Source organism: Crotalus tigris, unplaced genomic scaffold (genome assembly GCF_016545835.1).
Source record: "Crotalus tigris isolate CLP2741 ecotype Arizona unplaced genomic scaffold, ASM1654583v1 scf7180000018884.865410, whole genome shotgun sequence".
NCBI classification, from domain to species: Eukaryota; Metazoa; Chordata; class Lepidosauria; order Squamata; family Viperidae; genus Crotalus; species Crotalus tigris.
Window position 1 is genome coordinate 387328 of NW_024097256.1, and position 20144 is coordinate 407471.

Sequence of the window (20144 nt, forward strand, 5' to 3'; positions counted from 1 at the left end):
CAGTGTCCCAGCAGATGGGGGGAATAAAAACCAAACATCCTCCACCCCACCCCACTCCTGCTGCCAATCCTCAACAGAAATGCTCACAACAATGAAAACCTTAGACAGGAGGAAGAGTGCCGCCGGGCGGGCAGGCAGGTGTCTTGCTCGGCTGTGGCTTGGGGGCACTTTTTTCAGTGCCATTGTAACTTCGAACAGTCACTAAGCAAACTGTTGTAAGTCGAGGATTACCTATACTTCATCACTTTTTTCCTTTTTTGGGGGGAGGATCATCAAGTTTTTGACACCTTGCTAGGTGACTTGTGGTACTCAGATATTGCCATATCCTAAAAGTGGTACAATGGGTGAAAAGGTTAAAAAGCCCTGTTCTAGTCCAACCCCCTGCACAAAACCTTACACCATTTCAGTTAAATAGCCATCCAATCTCTTCTTAAAAACTTCCCGTGTTGGAACACCTGCAACTTCTGGAGGCAAGTTGTTCCACTGATTAATTGTTCTAACAGTCAGGGAGTTTCTCCTTAGTTCTAGGTTGCTTCACTCCTTGATTAGTTTCCATCCGTTGCTTCTTGTCCTCCCTTTAGGTGCTTTGGAGAATAGCTTGACTCCCTCTTCTTTGTGGCAGCCCCTGAGATATTGGAACACTGCTATCATGTCCCCCCTCGTCCTTCTTTCTATTAAATTAGAAATTAGACATATCTGGTTCCTGCAACCATTCTTCATATGGTTTAGCCTCCAGTCCCCTAATCATCTTTGTCTGTCTTCTCTGCACTCTTTCTAAAGTTTCAGCATTTTTTTATATTGTGATGGCCAAAACTGGATGCAGTATTCCAATTGTAGTCTTATTAAGGCATTATAAAGTGATACTGACACTTCACATGATCTTGATTCTATCTCTCTGTTAATGCAGCCTAAGACTGCATTGGCTTTTTTGGCAGCTGCAGCAGCACATTGCTGGCTCATATTTAAGTGATTGTCCACTAAGATCCCTCTCACAGTTACTACTATTGAGCAAAGTACCATCATTTCACCAGTTGGCTTTCTCCTAACTGGGTGTGCTTACTTTGCATGGTACAGTAACTCTTTTATGAATGGGCAAATCCTTCCATGCTATTTCCAGAAAGTATCACAAGATGCCTTCAAATTCCAAATAGGTCACATGATGAAAAAGGTGCTCTATCTCCTATTGTATTTCACTGCATAATGCGACACTAGTCTTTAAAACTTGGCACCACAGCTGCTTGATGCAATAACTCTTCCTTTTTTTTTTTTTCATCTAGAACTCAAAGAAGATTTTGACCAATGGGATAATCTTCTGGAAGGCATAGGCAACTCGGTGGTCCCAGATAGCCCCTTGGCAAAGTCTACCCTCTAGGCAAGAAATATCTCTCCCCATATTGTTTTGGGGCATCGTCTAGATTTGTTTTTGTTTTTTTCCCCCTTTGAAGGGATGCAAAGCATCCTTGATATAAAATTGCTCTTCAGATGTTGGACATTTTGCAGAATTGCTCTTCATGATGATGGACATGTTCCTGAGATCTACTATGAAGGCTTCACTTCTTTAGGAAGCATCTGCTGCTTAGAAACATTTTGAGTTACCTTATATGTGCCTCTCCTTCTACCAGGACTACAGCAAGACCTTTAAGAAAAGGATGGACCTAATTGTGAGTGAAGACATTGAAATATGTTGGGGTGGGTGGGGGTGTAATCCTTGCACTTTAAAGTAAAATGTAGCAGGAAAGCCACAAACTCACTGCCTAGAATCTGCAGCCTGCTATCCTGATAGCATCCTTTTCCAACTTGTGTTCCGAAAACTAGAAAAGGAAGACCTACCATAGTTTAAAGCTGTTAATTACAGCTATGAAGCTGGATTGAAAAGATCCTTCTTTTTCAACTACCTTGTCAGGGTAGGCAAGAAGGAATATACTCACCCAATGATATTGTGGCAGAAAATGTACACGAAGAATGTACACGAAGCAAGAGCTTAATCATGTGGAGGTCTGAGTATCAAAACTTTAATCTTCTGTTAAATGCAAGTTTTCTGATAGACCAGATTTGCTATGACAGACATTTTGTGAATCACAAACCTTTATGATAGCGGTGAGAAGAAAGAGGCCTCTGGTGCTAAGGAACTTTAGGCCTGTGCTTTTCAGGGCAAAGTCTCTGGGGTAAATTGTCACAGTTGTTAGAGTTTTGTAGCTAAGCTGAAAACATCTCACATCATTTATAATCCTTCTGAGTCTACTGAAAAATGTCTGCTTTGCGGTTCCCCTATCACTGGGGCACAAACGTAGCGCTTCGTTGCAGTTCTTTAAAGCAGCCATATCTTTTCCTGGGATCATGCAGCTGCTTTGCACATCTGCTGAATGATCCTAGCAAAAGACATTGTTAGTTTAAAACAGTGTTTCTCAACCTTGACGATTTTAAGGCATGTGGACCAACTCCCAGAATTCCACAGCCAGCAATGGGAGTTGAAGTCCACATGCCTTAAAATTGTCAAGGTTGAGAAACACTGGTTTAAAAGGTTGAGACCAGAACTGGGATTCTGCCCATTATAGATTTTGAAGACCCTTTATGGAACAGATCCATAACACTGCAAAGCTTTCCTACATTCATAAAAAAGAGAGGAGGGACTTTGATTAAAAAAAAAAAAAGACATAAAGTAAACTAATTACCAGCTCAAAACATATCAAGGAAGTAGTTTTGTGTGCATGAATTGGTGGGCAAAATAGAGAGAGCAGAGTATAATAACTTACCCCATAATCTTACATTCACCTATGTAGAAGTTTATCTCATTAAGTTCATTGAATTTACTACAGGAAGTCCTCGCCTTACCAGTGTAACTGGGACCGGAATTTCTGTTTGCTAAGCAAGGCAGTTAAGTGAGTGGTGCTCAATTTAACAACCCTTTTTGCCCTGGTTGTTAAGCGAATCACCACAGTTGTTAAATGAATCACATGGTCATTAACCGAATCCAGCTTCCTCCGTTGACCTTGCCTGTCAGAAGTGAGCTGAGAAGTTGCAGATGATCACATGAGGCTGAGACACTGCAGCTTTCATAAATGCTTTCTGGTTACCAAGTACCCAAACTTTGATCATGTGACAATGGGGATGCTGCAACAATCATAAGTGTAAGGACTGGTCACAAGCCACTTTTTTCAGTGCCATTGTAACTTCAGACAAAGGCTGATTGTAAATCGAGAACTACCTATACTTGGTAAATTCTCAGCCTCTTTGATGTAATCTACATTTACAGTACAACTGCAATTCCATTTTTACACCTTAGATGATACACATCCCACCTTATTCGTATCCTGCTCACCCAAGCAGGCTGCTGTTATTTTTTTAAACATAAGATTTGAATGCTGCTACACAGTTAATTCCAAAATATTAAAATGGAAGACACAAAATTCCAATTGATTGTCCACCTAGGTCAGGGGTTCTCGAACTTGGCAACTTTAAGACTTGTGGACTTCATCTCCCAGCAAAGCTGGCTGAGGACTTCTGGGAGTTGAAGTCCACAAGTCTTAAAGTTGCCAAGGTTGAGAACCACTGACCTAGAGCTATTGCTACCCTCAGAAGAACCCCTGGAGGTCTTAGGCTGTACCCCAAACTATTCTTGGCAAGAAAGTTGGAGTTCTAAGCATTAAGGAGAGAGAAAGAGCGCGCATTTCTTCCAGCAGTGGGAATCCATCAGGATCTGTTTGGGTGCCTTCACAGCTGCTGTGACGGCTGCAGTGTAGCAGCAATAATTGCTGTGGGCCTCTGTGGACAATCCTTGGGGATAAGAAAGGAACAGGAAGGCAGAGTCTGCTCTGTTGCCCATGATCAAGGAGCTTATATCATCCTGGCTGGCCCTTGCTGAACAGATTGAGTCTTTCCACAGCCCGTCCAGCCACTGACATACTGTAGAGCAGGGATGTCCAGCCAGGGCAATAAATATAATAAATTTTTGTGGACTTCAACTCCCAGAATTCCCAACCATCTAGATCAGGGGTTCTCAACCTTGGCAACTTTAAGACTTGTGGACTTCAACTCCCAGAATTCCTCATCCAGCTTTGCTTTGCTGGCTGAGGAATTCTGGGAGTTGAAGTCCACAAGTCTTTTTTATTTTATTTTTTTATTTATTTATTTTCAAAATTTTATTTAAATTTTCAATACATATAATTCTCTCCATACACTATACATAAAACTAAAAAAATGAGAAAAATACCTTTAAAATAAGACCTTAGGTGTCGCTCGTCTATCTCCCCCCCCCGACTGCGTCCGCCCTCTCAGCCTTCCTTCCTTCCTTCCCTACTCCCTCTCTCCTCTCCTCTCCTCTCCTCTCTCCCCTCATCCCTTTCTCCCTTCCAACTTCCTTCCTTCCCTCTTCCTCCCCTCTTATCCCTCTTCGGATACAGTTCAGGGGAAACACCCGAGCGGCACCTCCCTCTAAATTACTCCATCTATTTCATACTTTAATATTTCTATATATACTTAATCCCACCCCTCCCTCCCTACCCCCCCCCCACTTCCCAGAGCAAGATACAGGGTTATTATAAACAAAACTAACACAATATATAACTTTTAAAACAAAAAAAAAATTTCTATACAATAAACAAATTCATACATTACCCTTAACTCACTCTAAACTTAACAAAAAATAATAATAATATAAACAAATCTACTATAAATCAAATATTATAAGAATCTATAAATAATAATTATAACCTTTAATCATAAAATAAATGGAACTTTAAAGTTCCATATTTATTCTGAATATAATCTATCCACCTTCTCCACACTATAATAAATTTTTCTTGTGTATGGTCCTTTAAATAAGCAGAAATTTTTGCCATTTCCGCTAAAGTAGAAACCTTAAGTATCCATTCTTCTAAAGTAGGCAGCGAATCCTTCTTCCAGTATAAACCTACAAGTAATCTTGCTGCAGTTATTAAATTCAACATTAAAATAGTTTCATTAACATCTAAATCCATAAAAATACCCAATAAAAATAGTTGAGGAGTAAACTTTATCTTCTTTTTAAAAATCTTTTGAATGTTCCACCAGATCATTATCCAGAAAGCTTTAACCTTCTTACAGGTCCACCAAACATGAAAGTAAGTTGCATCAGTACTATCACACCTCTAACATTTGGGCTGTAAGTTAGGATACATACAAGCCAATTTTTGGGGATCCAAATGCCACCTATAAAACATTTTATACAAAAGTCCACAAGTCTTAAAAGTTGCCAAGGTTGAGAACCCCTGATCTAGAGGATGATCGGATACACTTGAGAAGAGCAGGCTAGTTTAGGAGGCACAGGCATTGAAGCGTACGTATAATTCCTCACCGTGCAATTCAAATGCTGGTGGTTATCAACTAAAAACCCTTCATGGCATTGGGCCGTGAAGAACTATCAGGCTTCTGTGGCTTTTATCCAGCCTGTGTAATTGGGCAGAATGGCCATGTTCCAGGCCATCCATTAAACCAGTGTTTCCCAAACTTGACAATTTTAAGGCATGTGGACTTCAACTCCCAGAATTCCACAGCCAGCGTTGCTGGCTGTGGAATTCTGAGAGTTGAAGTCCTCATGCCTTAAAATTGTCAAGTTTGGGAAACACTGCATTAAACAATGTCTTCCGATGCAATCTAGGAAGCGTGTCTTCTCCATCCCAGCCCTTGACTGTGGAACACCTTCTCTCTGCCCCCTATTTTAGCCATGTTCAAAAGACCTCTGAAAACCTGATGCTTTCTCCAGGGTTTGGGTTAGAGGCAGTAGCAGCTTCCGTGGGATTGATTGTCTTTTAATGGTTATTTTCCTTCTGGCATTGGGGTGAGGGATGGGGTTCATTTGTATTATATGATTGCTTTTACTGTACACTTCCAGACTCATTGTAGAGTTGAGCAGCCCTACGCATTTCTAAAATAAATAAAAATGAAACTCTGTTCTCGGATTCGAAGGCTTTGGCTAAGCTATCCCACTGTTTCAACCAGAGCCTGGGACAAAACATTGTGCAGGCTATTCAGTTCTGATAGAATAAATCAAACTGGATCAAATGGTTATTGTTGAGGCCACCTGTTCATCCAATCAGGGCTCAAACATCCCCACACGTAAGTTAAATACAGATTTTGAGTTAACTGTAACTAACCGTGTTCACACGCAAGGCTAAGCCATAAAGCGGCTTGCAAACCAGAGAGCTGGGTTTATGCACATTAAGCCAAACTATATTGTGGCTTGACACAATGCTTGAATCTGGCAAATTGTTTTCCATTGCAGAAGTAATTAAAATAAGCAAGACTGTTTGCTGGGTGGGGCTTTAATTCTGGAAAACTGATTCTGCATGGGCCACCTTCCCCAGAGAGTTCGATTTACAATTTGGCAAAGTCTCTGGATTCCATAGGAGCAATGTGTATAAATTCATTTCTGGAAGAACACAATCTAAACTAATGAAGCTGAAGCTTTTGCTGATTATCTCCACTGAAGGGCATTTGACATGGACTTCCTTTGTACATTGTTTAAACATTTAAGCCTGTACTGTATAGAACTCAACTGCCAGCTGTTATCTCCAAAGAGCATATAGCTTCCTTCCCTGTTCTGCTTCCATTCAAACCGTTTAGCTTTGGAGATGGTCAGTAGAGCCTTCATGGGCTCTGGCTGAACAAAAAGCCCAGCTTTGGTTGGACTAAAGTTTGGCTTGTTTTAACTATGGTTAATGGAATTTACCATAATTTGCTAGGTAAATGCAAAAAGCTAAGCTATAAACTATGACTTAGAATGGCTGGATTCACACATCGCACTACACTGAAGCCAAGCAAGCAGCATTATGACATAGCATGTTGTTTGAAAGAGAATAACAGAATAACAGAGTTGGAAGGGACCTTGGAGGTCTTCTAGCCCAACCCCCTGCTCAAGCAGGAGTCCCTACACCATTTCAGACAAACGGCTGTCCAATCTCATCTTAAAAACTCCAGTGAAGAGGCTGTGGAGCATTTAACTGTCTGTTCTAGAATGTTGTGCAGTATGAAGGAATGTAACCAACAGTTGTGTTCCACAACAAACAAGCAGCAGCCTAAATATTTGATAAGGTAGATGGTTCTTCCTCAGACTGAAGTGTGTTTGCTGTTGGAGACCTTGTGGAAGAACTTTTGTGGAAGATCTCCAGAACAGGAATGGTTGCGAATGGACCATTGGATGCAGATCCTCAGCAAGAGTAGAAAGGTAAGATAAATAAAAATATATTTTAGTTGAAAACAAGTCTTGACAATGGAGCATCTCTGCAAAAGGCAGTCTAGTCATTTCTTTTTTTAGCTGTACTAGAGGACAGCTAAGTTCCATTTCCAGTCTGCCTTTGCATTGCTGGGGATTTGTTCTGACAGCCACACAATTGTTCAGGGAATCCGTTGTGTCTTGCCCCATCTAACCTCAGGGCGGTCACGTGCTAGAGACACGCTTCAGAGGAAGCCATTCAGTATGGTTACATAACAGGAAGATGGAGGAAGGAAGGAAGGAAGGGGCATTGGAACATCAGAAGCAGATGACGTGGTTACCCCTGGAGGTGTCTCTGCAAAGGCTGAAACTCCTTAAGTGCTTATTAACTCTTGTTGTTCTGTGCAATTGTTCCCAAACAGGATTTCAGGATTTCTTTTCATACAGCATTCTGTTGTTTGCTGGGAAAGGCTTTGCAGCTGTAGGGGGGAGTACTTGGACACCCAAAATAGACTGTTTCTTTGAGAGAAACGTCCTTCTCAAGGGAGACAAAGATGGCTGCTAGCAAAGGCGTTATCCTGTCCTGAACATCCGCCTCCCTTTCAGAGCCAGTCTTCCTGGGTCTTTAAAGGCAGCAGCATCCTCTGGAGGGGAGAGGATTTGCTCTGCGCAGAGGCCAAAGGAAAAAAGGCCCAACATCTGGAACAGACAATTTCTTCCAGTTGGAAGATTTTCCTCTTTGAAAAATCCCAACCTCCAAGCAAGGGAGGAAGTCTGCAGATGGAGTACCGATATTTCCACTCCTTGACTAGTGCTGAAATGCTGGAACTCTTCTCCATTTTTATTTATCTGTTTGGGATAGGAGTAAGGAGAGGATAGAATTTTTAAAAGTTAAAATACAGTAGGTGCCATGACTTAGAATGGCTGGATTCGCACATCGCATTACACGGAAGCCAAGCAAGCAGCATTATGGCATAGCATGTTGTTTGAAAGAAAATAACAGAATTGGAAGGTACTTTGGGGGTCTTCTAGTCCAACCCCCTGCTCAAGCAGGTTGAATGCACCTCTTTTTTAAAATAATAATATAAACTTTGTGCTATCTGTGGGTGCCCCTTTTTTTTGACAGCCTGAGCTTGGATTGCCCTGAGCTTGGTTTCTAGCACAGCATGTTGTGTGAACCCAGTCCATTTTGGTTTACAGGTAGTCCTCTACATGACCACAGTTGGGAGCAGAATCTCCATTGTTAAGCAAGGCGGTTCTTAAGTGTCTGATTTTATGACCTGTTTTGCCATAATTGTTAAGCAAATTACTGCAGTTGTTAAGTGAATCGTGGTCATTAAACAAATCTGACTTTCCTCGACTTTGTTGAAAGCCAGCTGGAAAGGTCCAAATGGCACCCAAATTTTGATCACGTGATGGCGTATAATGGATTGATGGTTTATAATTAATGATATCAATTGAAATTTGTATGTTGTGTATGTTAATCTGTCATGGTATGGTAATGGTTGGATTTAAATAGCAGGAGCACTGATATTCATTAATTGCATTGGCTTATATGAAATCATTCGGGGGGGTTTTTAAGTAGAGAAGAATTATAGAATCATAGAATCATAGTCCTGCTTCAAAACTGGAAGATGGATTAGGAATGCTCAGTGTGTATTCTGTGACTACATGTATAATCTTTATGTTCCATTAACGGTACCATCTGTCATTTCAAAATAGGGACACTAGTATCTTCCCCCTTCTGCTGCTTCTCCCCAGTTTTATTTTTTGCTGTCACCTGTCTGTCTATCATCTATCCATTCATCCATCCTTCCATCTCCAGCTGTTTTATTCTTTGCCTCTGCAATTTCTTTGCTGTCTCGAATGACAAAACGGCCCTGGTGAGCGTGTCAGATTACTCATACAAAGATGACCTACTAAAACCCGTGAACGCTTAGCAGACTGCCTTTTCATTCTGTAGCCTCAAGCACAAAAAGAGAGAAAAGAAATATATGCATATGGTTGGGGCACAGAATTTATGCAAGCAGCAGAGGGGCAGGGCTTCAGTCACCTCATTGTGGCTGTCATCTGCTTTTGACCTCCCTCAGTAGGCAATCTTGATGAATATGATCAGGTTATTTTGGATCTTGATCTATATCTGTGGCTAATTTCTACTTATATTGATATTTAGTTAAGCTTTCTTAATGTTGTCTGAAGACTACTGATAAAGCCATCAAATGCAACATTGTACTTGGACAGCAACTTTAACAAAACATCTTGAACCTCCTTAAAATTGGCATTTTTTTTTCTGCAAAACTCTACAGCAGTGTTTCTCAAACTTGGCAAGTTGAAGACACGTGGATTTCAACTCCTAGAAATCCCCAGCCAGCATGCTGAGTGGAGAATTCTGGGAGTTGAAGTCCAGAAGTTTGAGAAACGCTGCTTTGTGGATTCTTAGAGGATCTGATGAGGGCGAGAGAGGAGTCTAACTCAGGGGTCTTCAAACTTGGCCCTTTTATGACTTGTGGACTTCAAGTTCCAGAATTCCTCAGTTCGCGTGCCTGGCTGAGGAATTCTGGGAGTTGAAGTCCACAAGTCATAAAAGGGCCAAGTTTGAAGATCCCTGGTCTAACTGCTTTCATTGCCAAATTTTGGAGTTTGTTTGGGCCAGATGCCCCCCGTTTCTCCCCTCTTTGAATTAACTCACCTCTTTCTGTCCACCTACCTATTGCTTATTTACCTGCCAAGGTTACGCAGTCTGACATTTTAAACAATTTTAGTCTGCTCCATCCAACATTGCTAGTATTAAGAATTCAGTCCAAAACACCTGGCAGACATGTTTTCTGCCCGTGTCACTTTGTCCCTTATTTCAACCAATTTCTCCACATACAGGATTTAGATAGTTTTTCCTATGAGGTTGATGCAAAACACAGATTGTTTTTTTAACGAGTATTGGAGAAAATGCATCATAAATGTAAAATGCTTCATTTTACATTATTTATCTAAAGCATACAAGTGGCAATCTTATTAATCAAAATTAGTCTTATACCATGCCAAATGATAGAATTAAATTATTAACATTTAATGCAGTTTTCTTAACAATAGGAAAACATCAGAAATTAAACACATGCATTAGTATATGATAATCCAAATAAATATGAGAAATAGGCCTATAGTCGGGACTTCCTATTATAAAATGCTTCTGGAAATAGAAATCTTCAGATGGTTGAATAAGGGGTATCGTCCCAGACTTATTTATTTTTTTATTAGTAACAGTATGGTAGTCCTAAAATATGTACTGTATTGTATAATACACCTATATTTAACTTACCACTTTGTGGATAAAACAGAGGAAGCAGACTAAGCAACTAATTAAAAGCATCATAGCAAATGATAAAACCATTAGTTGTAACGATTAATTTCAGCCCCATTAAGGTGGATTCTGATTGAACAAAAATTCAATTCTTAGCAGAACAGTTCACCAGTGCAACCAATTAGCTGCATAGAGAATAGGATCCCTTCATGGATGGATCCACATGAAAGCTAGACTGCTCTTGATCTGCGATACAGAATTTCTCCTGTAGCAAACAGAAGGATGGACCCAGAGACCCAAAATGATCCTTATAATAATAATAATAATAGGAGTAAAGTTGGAAGGGACCTTGGAGGTCATCTAGTCCAACCCCCTGCTCGGGCAGGAAACCCTACACCATTTTGGACAAGTGGCTGTCCAGTCTCTTCTTAAAAACTTCCAGTGTTGGAGCATTTACTGCTTCTGGAGGCAAGCTGTTCCACTGATTAATTGTTCTCACTGTCAGGAAGTTTCTCCTTAGTTCTAGGTTGCTTCTCTCTTTGGTTAGTTTCCATCCGTTGCTTCTTGTCCTGCCTTCAGGTGCTTTGGAAAATAGCTTAATTCCCTCTTCTTTATGGCATTTAGCTCAGTGATAGTGTGCTTGTGAACCACAGAATAAGACATTCCGAAAGAGGATAGCGTCCTTTGAAAATAAGGGACATGGCAAATTTTGACCAGATCCAACAGCTGATTCAATTTATTCCTGAAAATGCAAGAGGGTGTGGTGTCTCCACCTCAACCTAAGGAATCTTCTTGAGGGCTATTCATTTGAGAAGCTACAGAAGAATCCTTTATGTGTCTACTCAAGAGCAGGTGTCCAGTTGGGGTGTTAAATAGCTTTGCAATCAATGACTTGCTCTCTTTTTAGTTGTTACATATGGGAGCCACATAAAAAAGGTAGAGGGTTGACCACAACTGCCATGTTGACTTTCTGGTCCCCTACAGATGCCCCTCTGAGAAGTAAGTGCTTTTATAATTCAACAAACTTTGTTTCTAATTAAACACACCTAGATTTAGTGTAGAATGAAATGTGCATGTTGATATCTTCATTTGGAAAAGGAAGTGATGTTGGGATCCTGCTGAAGCCTTTGAAGTTAAAGTGGCTTTGGAGGGGGAATTGTATAATGATACAAAAGAGCTTTTAATATCTTCGTTTCTCTGCTAATTGATATCTTAAACAGAACTGTGACATGAATTCCAGAGAGGGCAGCTGGCTGCCTTCTCTACGGTCTTCACACACCACCAACCATCCCTGCGAATAGCTGGAGTCAGTCCATTAGAAGAGGGATCAGAAATAATTTATACAATTGCCATTTGAAAGATTAAAATCAAGCATGTTCCATCTTCCCAGTTTAGAAAGGGGCTCTTTTTATCATCCACTGGAGACTATACACACCATTAGTTTGATCACTGAAAGCCATCTGTCTTGGTAAGATAAACTTGATGTAGTCCCTTGGGCAAAAGGAAGGACAATGTCTTCACTGTGGCACGTTGCAGAAATCCAGAGAACAATATACAGGCTCAAACTTGCCTTGACATCTGAATCTACTTATCCCAATTGCACCAGGATCAACTGAGCCATAGCCAGCTTCCAATTCTTTTAGAATCACCTTGATGAAAGTATTTAACAAAGGTGTAGCTTATTCACTAATGGAGAACTTGCAGCTCTCCAAATATTGCTGAACATCATCAACAGGGCTTTTGAACCCACCTAATAAACCAATGGAAATCACGATCTGAGGGAGATGGGCAATTTAGAAATTAGATAGATAGATAGATAGATAGATAGATAGATAGATAGATAGATAGATAGATAGATAGATAGATAGACAGACAGACAGACAGACAGACAGACAGATAGACACATTAGATAGATAGACAGACAAACAGACAGACATTAGATAGATAGATAGATAGATAGATAGATAGATAGATAGATAGATAGATAGACAGACAGACGTTAGACAGACAGACAGATAGATAGACAGACAGACAGACATTAGATAGAGAGATAGATAGACAGACGATAGATAGATAGATAGATAGACAGACAGACAGACAGACAGACATTAGATAGATAGACAGACATTAGATAGATAGACAGACAGACAGACATTAGATAGATAGACAGATAGATAAGCCCAGTCCTAATTACTGTCTAAGATTGTGTATTTGGGATTTGTAGTTCCAAACAAATATGTAAGCCATGTGTCATACGTAGTTTGATGATTGCTAGATCAAAGAGTAGAGAATATAATTTAGCTCAGAGTTGAACTGTTGGGTTGTTGAAGGTCCTTGAGCTTGTCATGAGATCTTCTGGTTTTATTTCACAGCTACATTCAGCTGAAGGGTATTCTGTTGCACTATTTAATAGGAAGGCAGCTCTACTGCTTTGGGATAGTACCATTTTTTAAAAACTTGTTTTTGGCAAACAACTTCTCTGTCTTTTTCCTTTTGTCGTAAGTATCCAGTCTCTGTTTCTGAGCAAAGTACCACAACTGAAGCAGGATGAAGAAGCCAACACTTAATTTGAGTCAACTGCATCTGCAGTTTGTTTAGCACATTGATTTTGCCCAAGGTAGCAAAATGTAACAAAGAACAGAAGAACATCCCTTAGTTTACACTTTTGCTCTTTTTAATAGAAATTAAACATTCAGTGACCTGGCTCCTAGCATCTGTTGACAGAAACCAGCAAAAGCTAATCTGGGGGAAAAGGCTAGTAGAGTCTGAGGCCTATCTACAAACCCCATTAGAAAGACCCTCACCCTTGTTGCCATGGAGACAGAGCAGCTGTAGGGGGAGACTGCAAGATGGCCATGACAGAGTGTACCCACAGATGGATCAGATGGCCTGGATCTGCCTCAGATGGACAATGTAAGACATCAGATTTCCTAATGCAGCTTGCAAGCCAAATGACCAATATGTATCTTAGGGTCCACAAATAGGTTATTTCTCAAGAACTCAAGGGCATCTGCAAAGTGATAAAACGTAACATGGATTTGCATAATCTTTGCATATCTTGATTTATATAGACAAATGGAAACTTAGGAAAAATTTACATGGACCTAAAAAGTATTTTCCGACATGAGGGAAGATGATGACTGGGGAAAATTGTATGCCTTTGACATTTGTAATCCTGGTTCTAAGAATTGAATGACAATTCAGGGTTGACCTCCTTCTCCTCCTTCTCAGTAGATTCATACATCACAGTAACTCCTGTCATTTTTAGCTAATCCACAAGTGGATGTCACATGCAGTTAGTTTTTTCCAATCTCAGGGCCAATTGGGCATGTGGACTTCAAACTTCTAGATGCTCTACCTAGCATGATCATTATGGAGAATTCTGGAGCTGGAATTCCATACAATTGGAGGATCTCCAATTTGGGGAAAGCTGTACTCAGTTGAAAGCAATATTATCATATTCTGGCTTACTATAATATATGTGTACGTACTCTTACAGTTCTTAAATTTTAAATAAGGCTGTGAACTGAATAACTTTGCCTTCAGGCAAGGTTTCACAACCTTAACATATTTGAGATGGGTGGAACAACTCTCAAAGCCAACTCCCAAAGCCCAACTCCCCAGCCAGTATGGCTGTTGTTAAGAATTTTAGAAGCCGAAATCTACATAGATGGAAATTACAAATCTTGGGAAACACAGTGCTAGATTAAAATAGGGATGATTTGTTTTTGTTTCAACATATTGTGCGCGCACACCGCCTTGGGTTGCCTCTTGATTGTGCCTGGTTTCTTGACCTGTTTAGTAGATCTGTTTAGACTGTTGAAACAATCCCTTGTTTCTTGAACAGCCTTGTACCTATAGAAACATATTATGTCATATTGTCACATGCATTGATAGAGATAGAGACAGATGAGATATGATAGAGAGAAGTTATACAATTCTATAAATCCATATCATACCTTTGTTTTTTTCAGCTTTTTATAAAAGTAATACATTTAAGACATACAGGTAGTCCTTGACATACGGCCATAATTGAGCCCAAAATTTATGTTGTTAAGTGAGACATTTGTTTTGTCCCATTTTATGACCTTTCTTGCCACCTTTGTTAAGTGAATCACTGCAGTTGTTAAGTTAAAATATCACAGCTGTTAAGTGAATCTGCCTTCCCCATTGACTTTGCTTGTATGAAGGTCACAAAAGGTGATCACATGACCTTGGGACACAGCAATGATCATAAATATGAACCAATTGCCAAGCACCCAGATTTTGACCACCTGATTGTGTGGATACTGTAAAGGTCATGAAAAACAGTCATAACTCACATTTTTCAGTGCTGTTGTAATTCTGAACTGTCACTAAATGAACTGTTGTAAGTCGAGGATTACCTGTATTGAGAAGAACAAAAATATTATGTTTTGAGAGATGAGATAGATAGATAGATAGATAGATAGATAGATAGATAGATAGATAGATAGATAGATAGATAGATAGATAGATATGCTAGAGATGGATCGATGGATGGATGGATGGACGGACGGACAGACAGACAGAAATAGCACTTAGATTTATATACCATTTCATAGTGTTTTATAGCCCTCTCTAAGTTCCAGTTCCCCATAAAATCTGGTAGGACAACATAGCGCATGTTTCATCTCAATATAATTTTAATTCACTTCTTTTCACCATTATTTTTAGCCATACTCATTTTTCTTTAACAGTAACAGATGAAAAATCTCTTGGCTTTCTTTGCTGAGTAACAATTCGTCAGCAAGAAAGACATTTGACTATTTTTTATACATCACTAGGCTCAAATTGTAAGTGATGCCAAAATATATGTCTATAATCTGAAATGTTTTGCTGTACATATTTTATGTACAATTTAGGGAAGAGAGAGAGGAAGAAGATGATGTATGAGAAATATATATTCCCTAGACAGTTGACAGAATCTAGAATAAACATTCAAATTCGATACCGTTATTAAAATAAGCACATGTTTAGCCAACCTAGCTATGAAATTTATGATAATGACCTGGCTAGCCATTCAGTAAATTCTATTCATTTAAAATGTTATCTCTTGTTCAACTGCAAAATCAGCTAAAAAAAATCAGCTAAGCAATTTGAAATAGCGAGAAGAAAAGAAAAATATTTTTGGTTTGTATAATAAATCATTGTTCTCATAATGTTTTGAACAATCTCTCCTGCAATGAGGCTGAAAGCTATCCTTATACCGGTACATCAGAATCACATCTGAATACTTTATCACTTAGTGTTAGGAAATAAAGGTACAAGGTATGCTGGAAACCCATGATGCATAAAGTATTTTCTGTGGAAAAGACAAAAATAATTGCTTATTATAAATTTAGGCAGGCTACCTCAAGCCTCCCAGATCTTTGCACTCCTTTTCAAAATTTGTTGATAAAGCAACCTCAGATGCTAACATGGTTTTCTGCTTTGATTTCTTTTTTTGTGTGTGTGGAAAACAAGTAGGACAGCAGCAGTAGCCTCAAATAACCTTAATACACCTATTTTATTTCTGCTAAAAAAAAAGTCTGCTTGCTAAACATGTAAAAGGGCAGACTATTCTAACTGCCTCGTTATGCTGAAGTCATTCACTCTTAGTTGCAGCCTTTGATGAATGAAAAACAAAATACATCCCCGCCACAGAAATAAGACGGAAGTTAAAATTAGGTTCAAAGAGTAAGAAGCTTTATAGAAAATGTAAATGCGTGTCTCAAAAACTGAGTAACAGCCAGTGGCATATGCCTGACAAAGCTCAAAACTCAAGGGATTGTTCTGAAGGCTTTGATAGTGTTTATAAATACCTGGATGGTGGAGAAAGGTGTCTGTTTTATATTAATCTGAATTCCTTGCGTTGATTTAATGCTATGTAGAATGTACTTCATGCATCCAGAAATTGATGCTTGAAGGACATGGAAAGTTTTAGCTGTTGCTGAAAGGATTACAAGCACTACAACTCGTCTTATTTTTCATGTTCCTATGCATGAGATGTAATTGCCTTTTTTCCAAGATTGTGCACACATACTTTCTCTTTGTTTAAAATATTTTGCTTGTATTCTGTGCTAAATACATTGTTAAAGTAGTAATGCAGAATTTGATAGGGAAATGTTTTTTAGGTTCGTCTGTTTTTAACAGAAAACAGAAGTAATGGTTTCTTTTAATTGAGTTTTCACTCTATTTGCTACCCAGACTCCATGTTAGGAGGTTGATGGACATCTAGATTTGATAAAATAAAAATAAAGAAATAAAATCATAACAAGGACATGGAACAACATAGTATCGAGAAAAAAAGAGACACACTTTTAGCAAGGGTAGCCAAGGAAATTGTGATATTCACCATTAAATTTACATTTATTACAAAAGCCAAGGGTAGAGGGGTGTCCAGGGAGAGGGAGAGGGTCAATAAAGGTGGTTGCTGCAACTGCACAATCAAAGCCTCATTCTTTTTTACTTATGCTGTGCACATGACACAGGTTAAACAGGAGCAAGGCTTTGATTGTGCAGCCACAGGCACTATTTTTACTTTTTGACCTACCTTGCCGACACTTGCTGACAAAGAGTCTAAGAAGGAGAACAGAGGCCTCCATACTTCACTCCTCTTCAAAGGTTACTGCAGATGAAAATATGGATTGCTTTTTTGCTGTAGCTTCTAATAAGAAAAGGATCCGTACTGTATAAAGAATGAAGTTAAATTTATGCATAGTTCAAGAAAAAAAAGTCTCAGCTCAAAAGCAAACCTGCCAGCTCGTTTGGCTTTTTTAGCACAAGGATAGTTAACTACAAGGTGCATGCCTCCTGCTCCAAACATCTATTTTTCTGTAATATTTAGATTCTAATAAAGACATCCCCTTTGATCCATTTGAAAGACATGATCTGAAACCAGCTGGTAACCATTAGCTACCAAAGATCATTCAGTAAGGCCTTAGCCCAGTGATGGCGAATCTTTTAGAGCAGTGGTTCTCAACCTGTGGGTCGGGACCCATGTGGGGTCGAACAACCATTTCACGGGGGTCACCAAACAAGGCTGTCTGCCATTTTTTCCCCTTTTCTTTGGCCACGCCCCTGGCACCCAGTGATGTATAAGTGGTTGGGGGTCACCACAACATGGGGAACTGTATTATGGGGTCGCAGCATTAGAAAGGTTGAGAACCACTGTTTTAGAGACTGAGTGCCCAAACTGCAATCCAAAACCCACTTATGCATTGTCGAGGGCAAGGTGGGTGTGGCCCATTGGCTGGGTGTGGCCCATTGGGTGGGCGTGGCTGCGGTGGTAACGGCAGACTGGGTGGGACTAAAAAATTCAATCAATTCCAACTTTGCAAGATCTTTTTTCCCCCGCGAGAAGTTGAAATTGACTGATTGAATCTTTTTTTTTTTTGCACATGGCGGCGGAGGCCTAAAGCGAAAAGGTTTTATAAAACCCAGTTGAAGGCCTAGGACTGGGGCAACGGCATGCGTGCCCACAGAGAGGGCTCTGAGTGCTGCCTCTGGCACCCGTGCCATAGGTTCGCCACCACTGCCTTAGCCCCTGGCACCCATGTTTCGAATACACCTCTTTAGGTATTAGGAAGAAAAAGCACCTATCCTGCATTACATTCCCATTCAGTGTTTCTCAACCTTGGCAATTTTAAGACAGGTAGACTTCAACTTCCAGAATTTCCCAGCCAGCATATCTGGATGGGGAATTCTGGGAGTTGAAATCCACCTGTTATGAAATTGCCAAGATTGAATCCTCCCTTGTTGGCTTTCTATGATGTTGATAGTCCTCCCCTACCAATATCATAGAAAGCATCACACAAAGTGTAGGATTGACCCCTCAAAAGCATTGTTATTCAGAAGCTAATGAATGTCTAAGCTTTCATGTAACTAAAGCAGCAGGATTGACCCTTAATTCCTACAACCACAGATCAATATTGCAAATGATCTTCCTTACGAGGCATGTTATCTATGAGGGAGTCTTTGTGAAGAGAATTCATCCCTTTGAGACGAGGGTCCAGAAATAAACATTTAACCATCTCATCAGAAGGAGTCATTAATAATACAAAGGACTTTCTGAGCTTGTTAGCTTGAGCTTACATTTTGTGCCTTGCAGTCTAATTAGGGACTGTGGAAAGAAAGTTCTCCAGTTCATATTCCAGTTGGGACAAAATTGTCATCGCTGAGGGAAAAAAATGGATGCAGAAGTGAGCTGCCAGAAAATAGAACCTTTATTTCAGAAGCCAAAAACCATAGTGACACAGCGTTAGGGTTTGGGGCTAGCTAGCTGATCAGAAGGGTGAGTACAATGAGTTTTATACCTTTTGGGTTATTGAAACTTTTTAACTCACTGAGAGTTTTTTTTTAAAAAGTCTCCTTTTCCCTTTCTGTTGTGCTTTGGGACGGTTGAAAGACAAGCCTTTTGACAACTAAGACAGGGTGGTATACATTGGCAAAGGCAACAGAGGAGGAACCGCACCCACAGCTGCTGTGATTGCTCTTAGAATGAGCATTTTTAGCCAATGCAGGTTTGGTAACTATGAAAAAAGTGTGAATAAGAAGTCAAAAGGTGTTTTTTCGTATCCAATGTTTTGTGCAAGTTCCCTCAGGCCAGTGGTTCTCAACCTGTGGGTTGGGACCCCATTTGGGGTCGAACGGCCATTTCACGGGGGTCGCCAAACAAGGCTGTCCGCCATTTTCCCCCCCTTTTCCTTAGCTGTGCTACTCCCTTTTATTCTATTGGCTTTTGAAAGCCAATAGAATAGACTCTCTTGAATTCTATTGGCTTTCAAAAGCCAATAGGAATGCTCCAGGCTGTCTCTGCCCTGCTGAGCCCGCCAAAAGTCCCCTTCTGCAAACGGTACTGCACCAGTTGAGTAGTCCTCGACTTACGACCGGTTGAGTAGTCCTCGACTTACAACCGGTTGGGGGTCGCGGCGTTAAAAAGGTTGAAAACCACTGCCTCAGGCACTGCTGGATGTTGCTCTCTATGAGCTGAGAGCTTTCAGTCCAATTGAAGCAACAGAGGACTTTGAATTCTTCACATCCATGATTATGCCTTAACAGCAGATAATCAATGGCTGCTCGGTTTTCTAGTGTTGCTTCCCTAACCTGCTTCAGCTCTTGATATAAGGCATCCAGTGCCTGGGAGGTCAAATTTAAGCTTTTTGCCAATAAACAAGCCAGGCTGCTCAGGCTTCTGGAATTATGTACCACAAGGGCTGGAACCCCTACTAGGGAGACCGCTAATGCTGCATATTCTGCCTGTGTTAACAGTAGAGTCTTTGAGTCACAATCTGGGGTTAACATTTGGAGGGCTCTCCTTTGTCGCCTCTGCAGTGAAGGCATTACCATAGTCAGCCATCCTAGGGTACATGGCCCTCCTGTTGAATTTGCTAGGAAATAAGAATAAGCCTTTAACCCAGTGGTTCTCAACCTTTTTAATGCCACGACCCCCAACCAGTTGTACGTTCAGGACTACCCAACCGGTTGTAAGTCGAGGACTACCCAACTGGTCGTAAGTCGAGGACTTTCCTTGCCCGGGAGCGCCGCGCATGCGTGGTGCCGCCCCTTGCGCCGGCCGAAGCGTAGCTGGCAAGCGGCAGAGATGGCGCAGGCTGACCACCAGCTGGGCCACCAGCTGGCCCAGCCTAAGGGAGGTGAGGC

General features: G+C 40.4%; 1 protein-coding gene across 4 annotated transcripts in view; it reads left to right on the forward strand.

Annotated features, from left to right (window-relative positions):
• The window catches only part of PAFAH2 (platelet activating factor acetylhydrolase 2), a 55826-nt gene that overhangs the window by 28278 nt on the left and 7404 nt on the right, over positions 1–20144 (forward strand). For 2 of the 4 annotated variants that reach the window (XR_005558401.1, XR_005558403.1), the window contains exons 10-11: positions 1278–1661; positions 7088–7201. Coding sequence is in view for 1 of the 4 variants with exons in the window: in XM_039357250.1 (XP_039213184.1) it covers positions 1278–1372 (95 nt within the window). In the remaining 3 variants the exon portion in view is untranslated. Of the gene's footprint in view, positions 1–1277; positions 2654–7087; positions 7202–20144 lie in introns of those variants that run through there. The other 2 variants (XR_005558402.1, XM_039357250.1) reach the window with 2 other exon arrangements.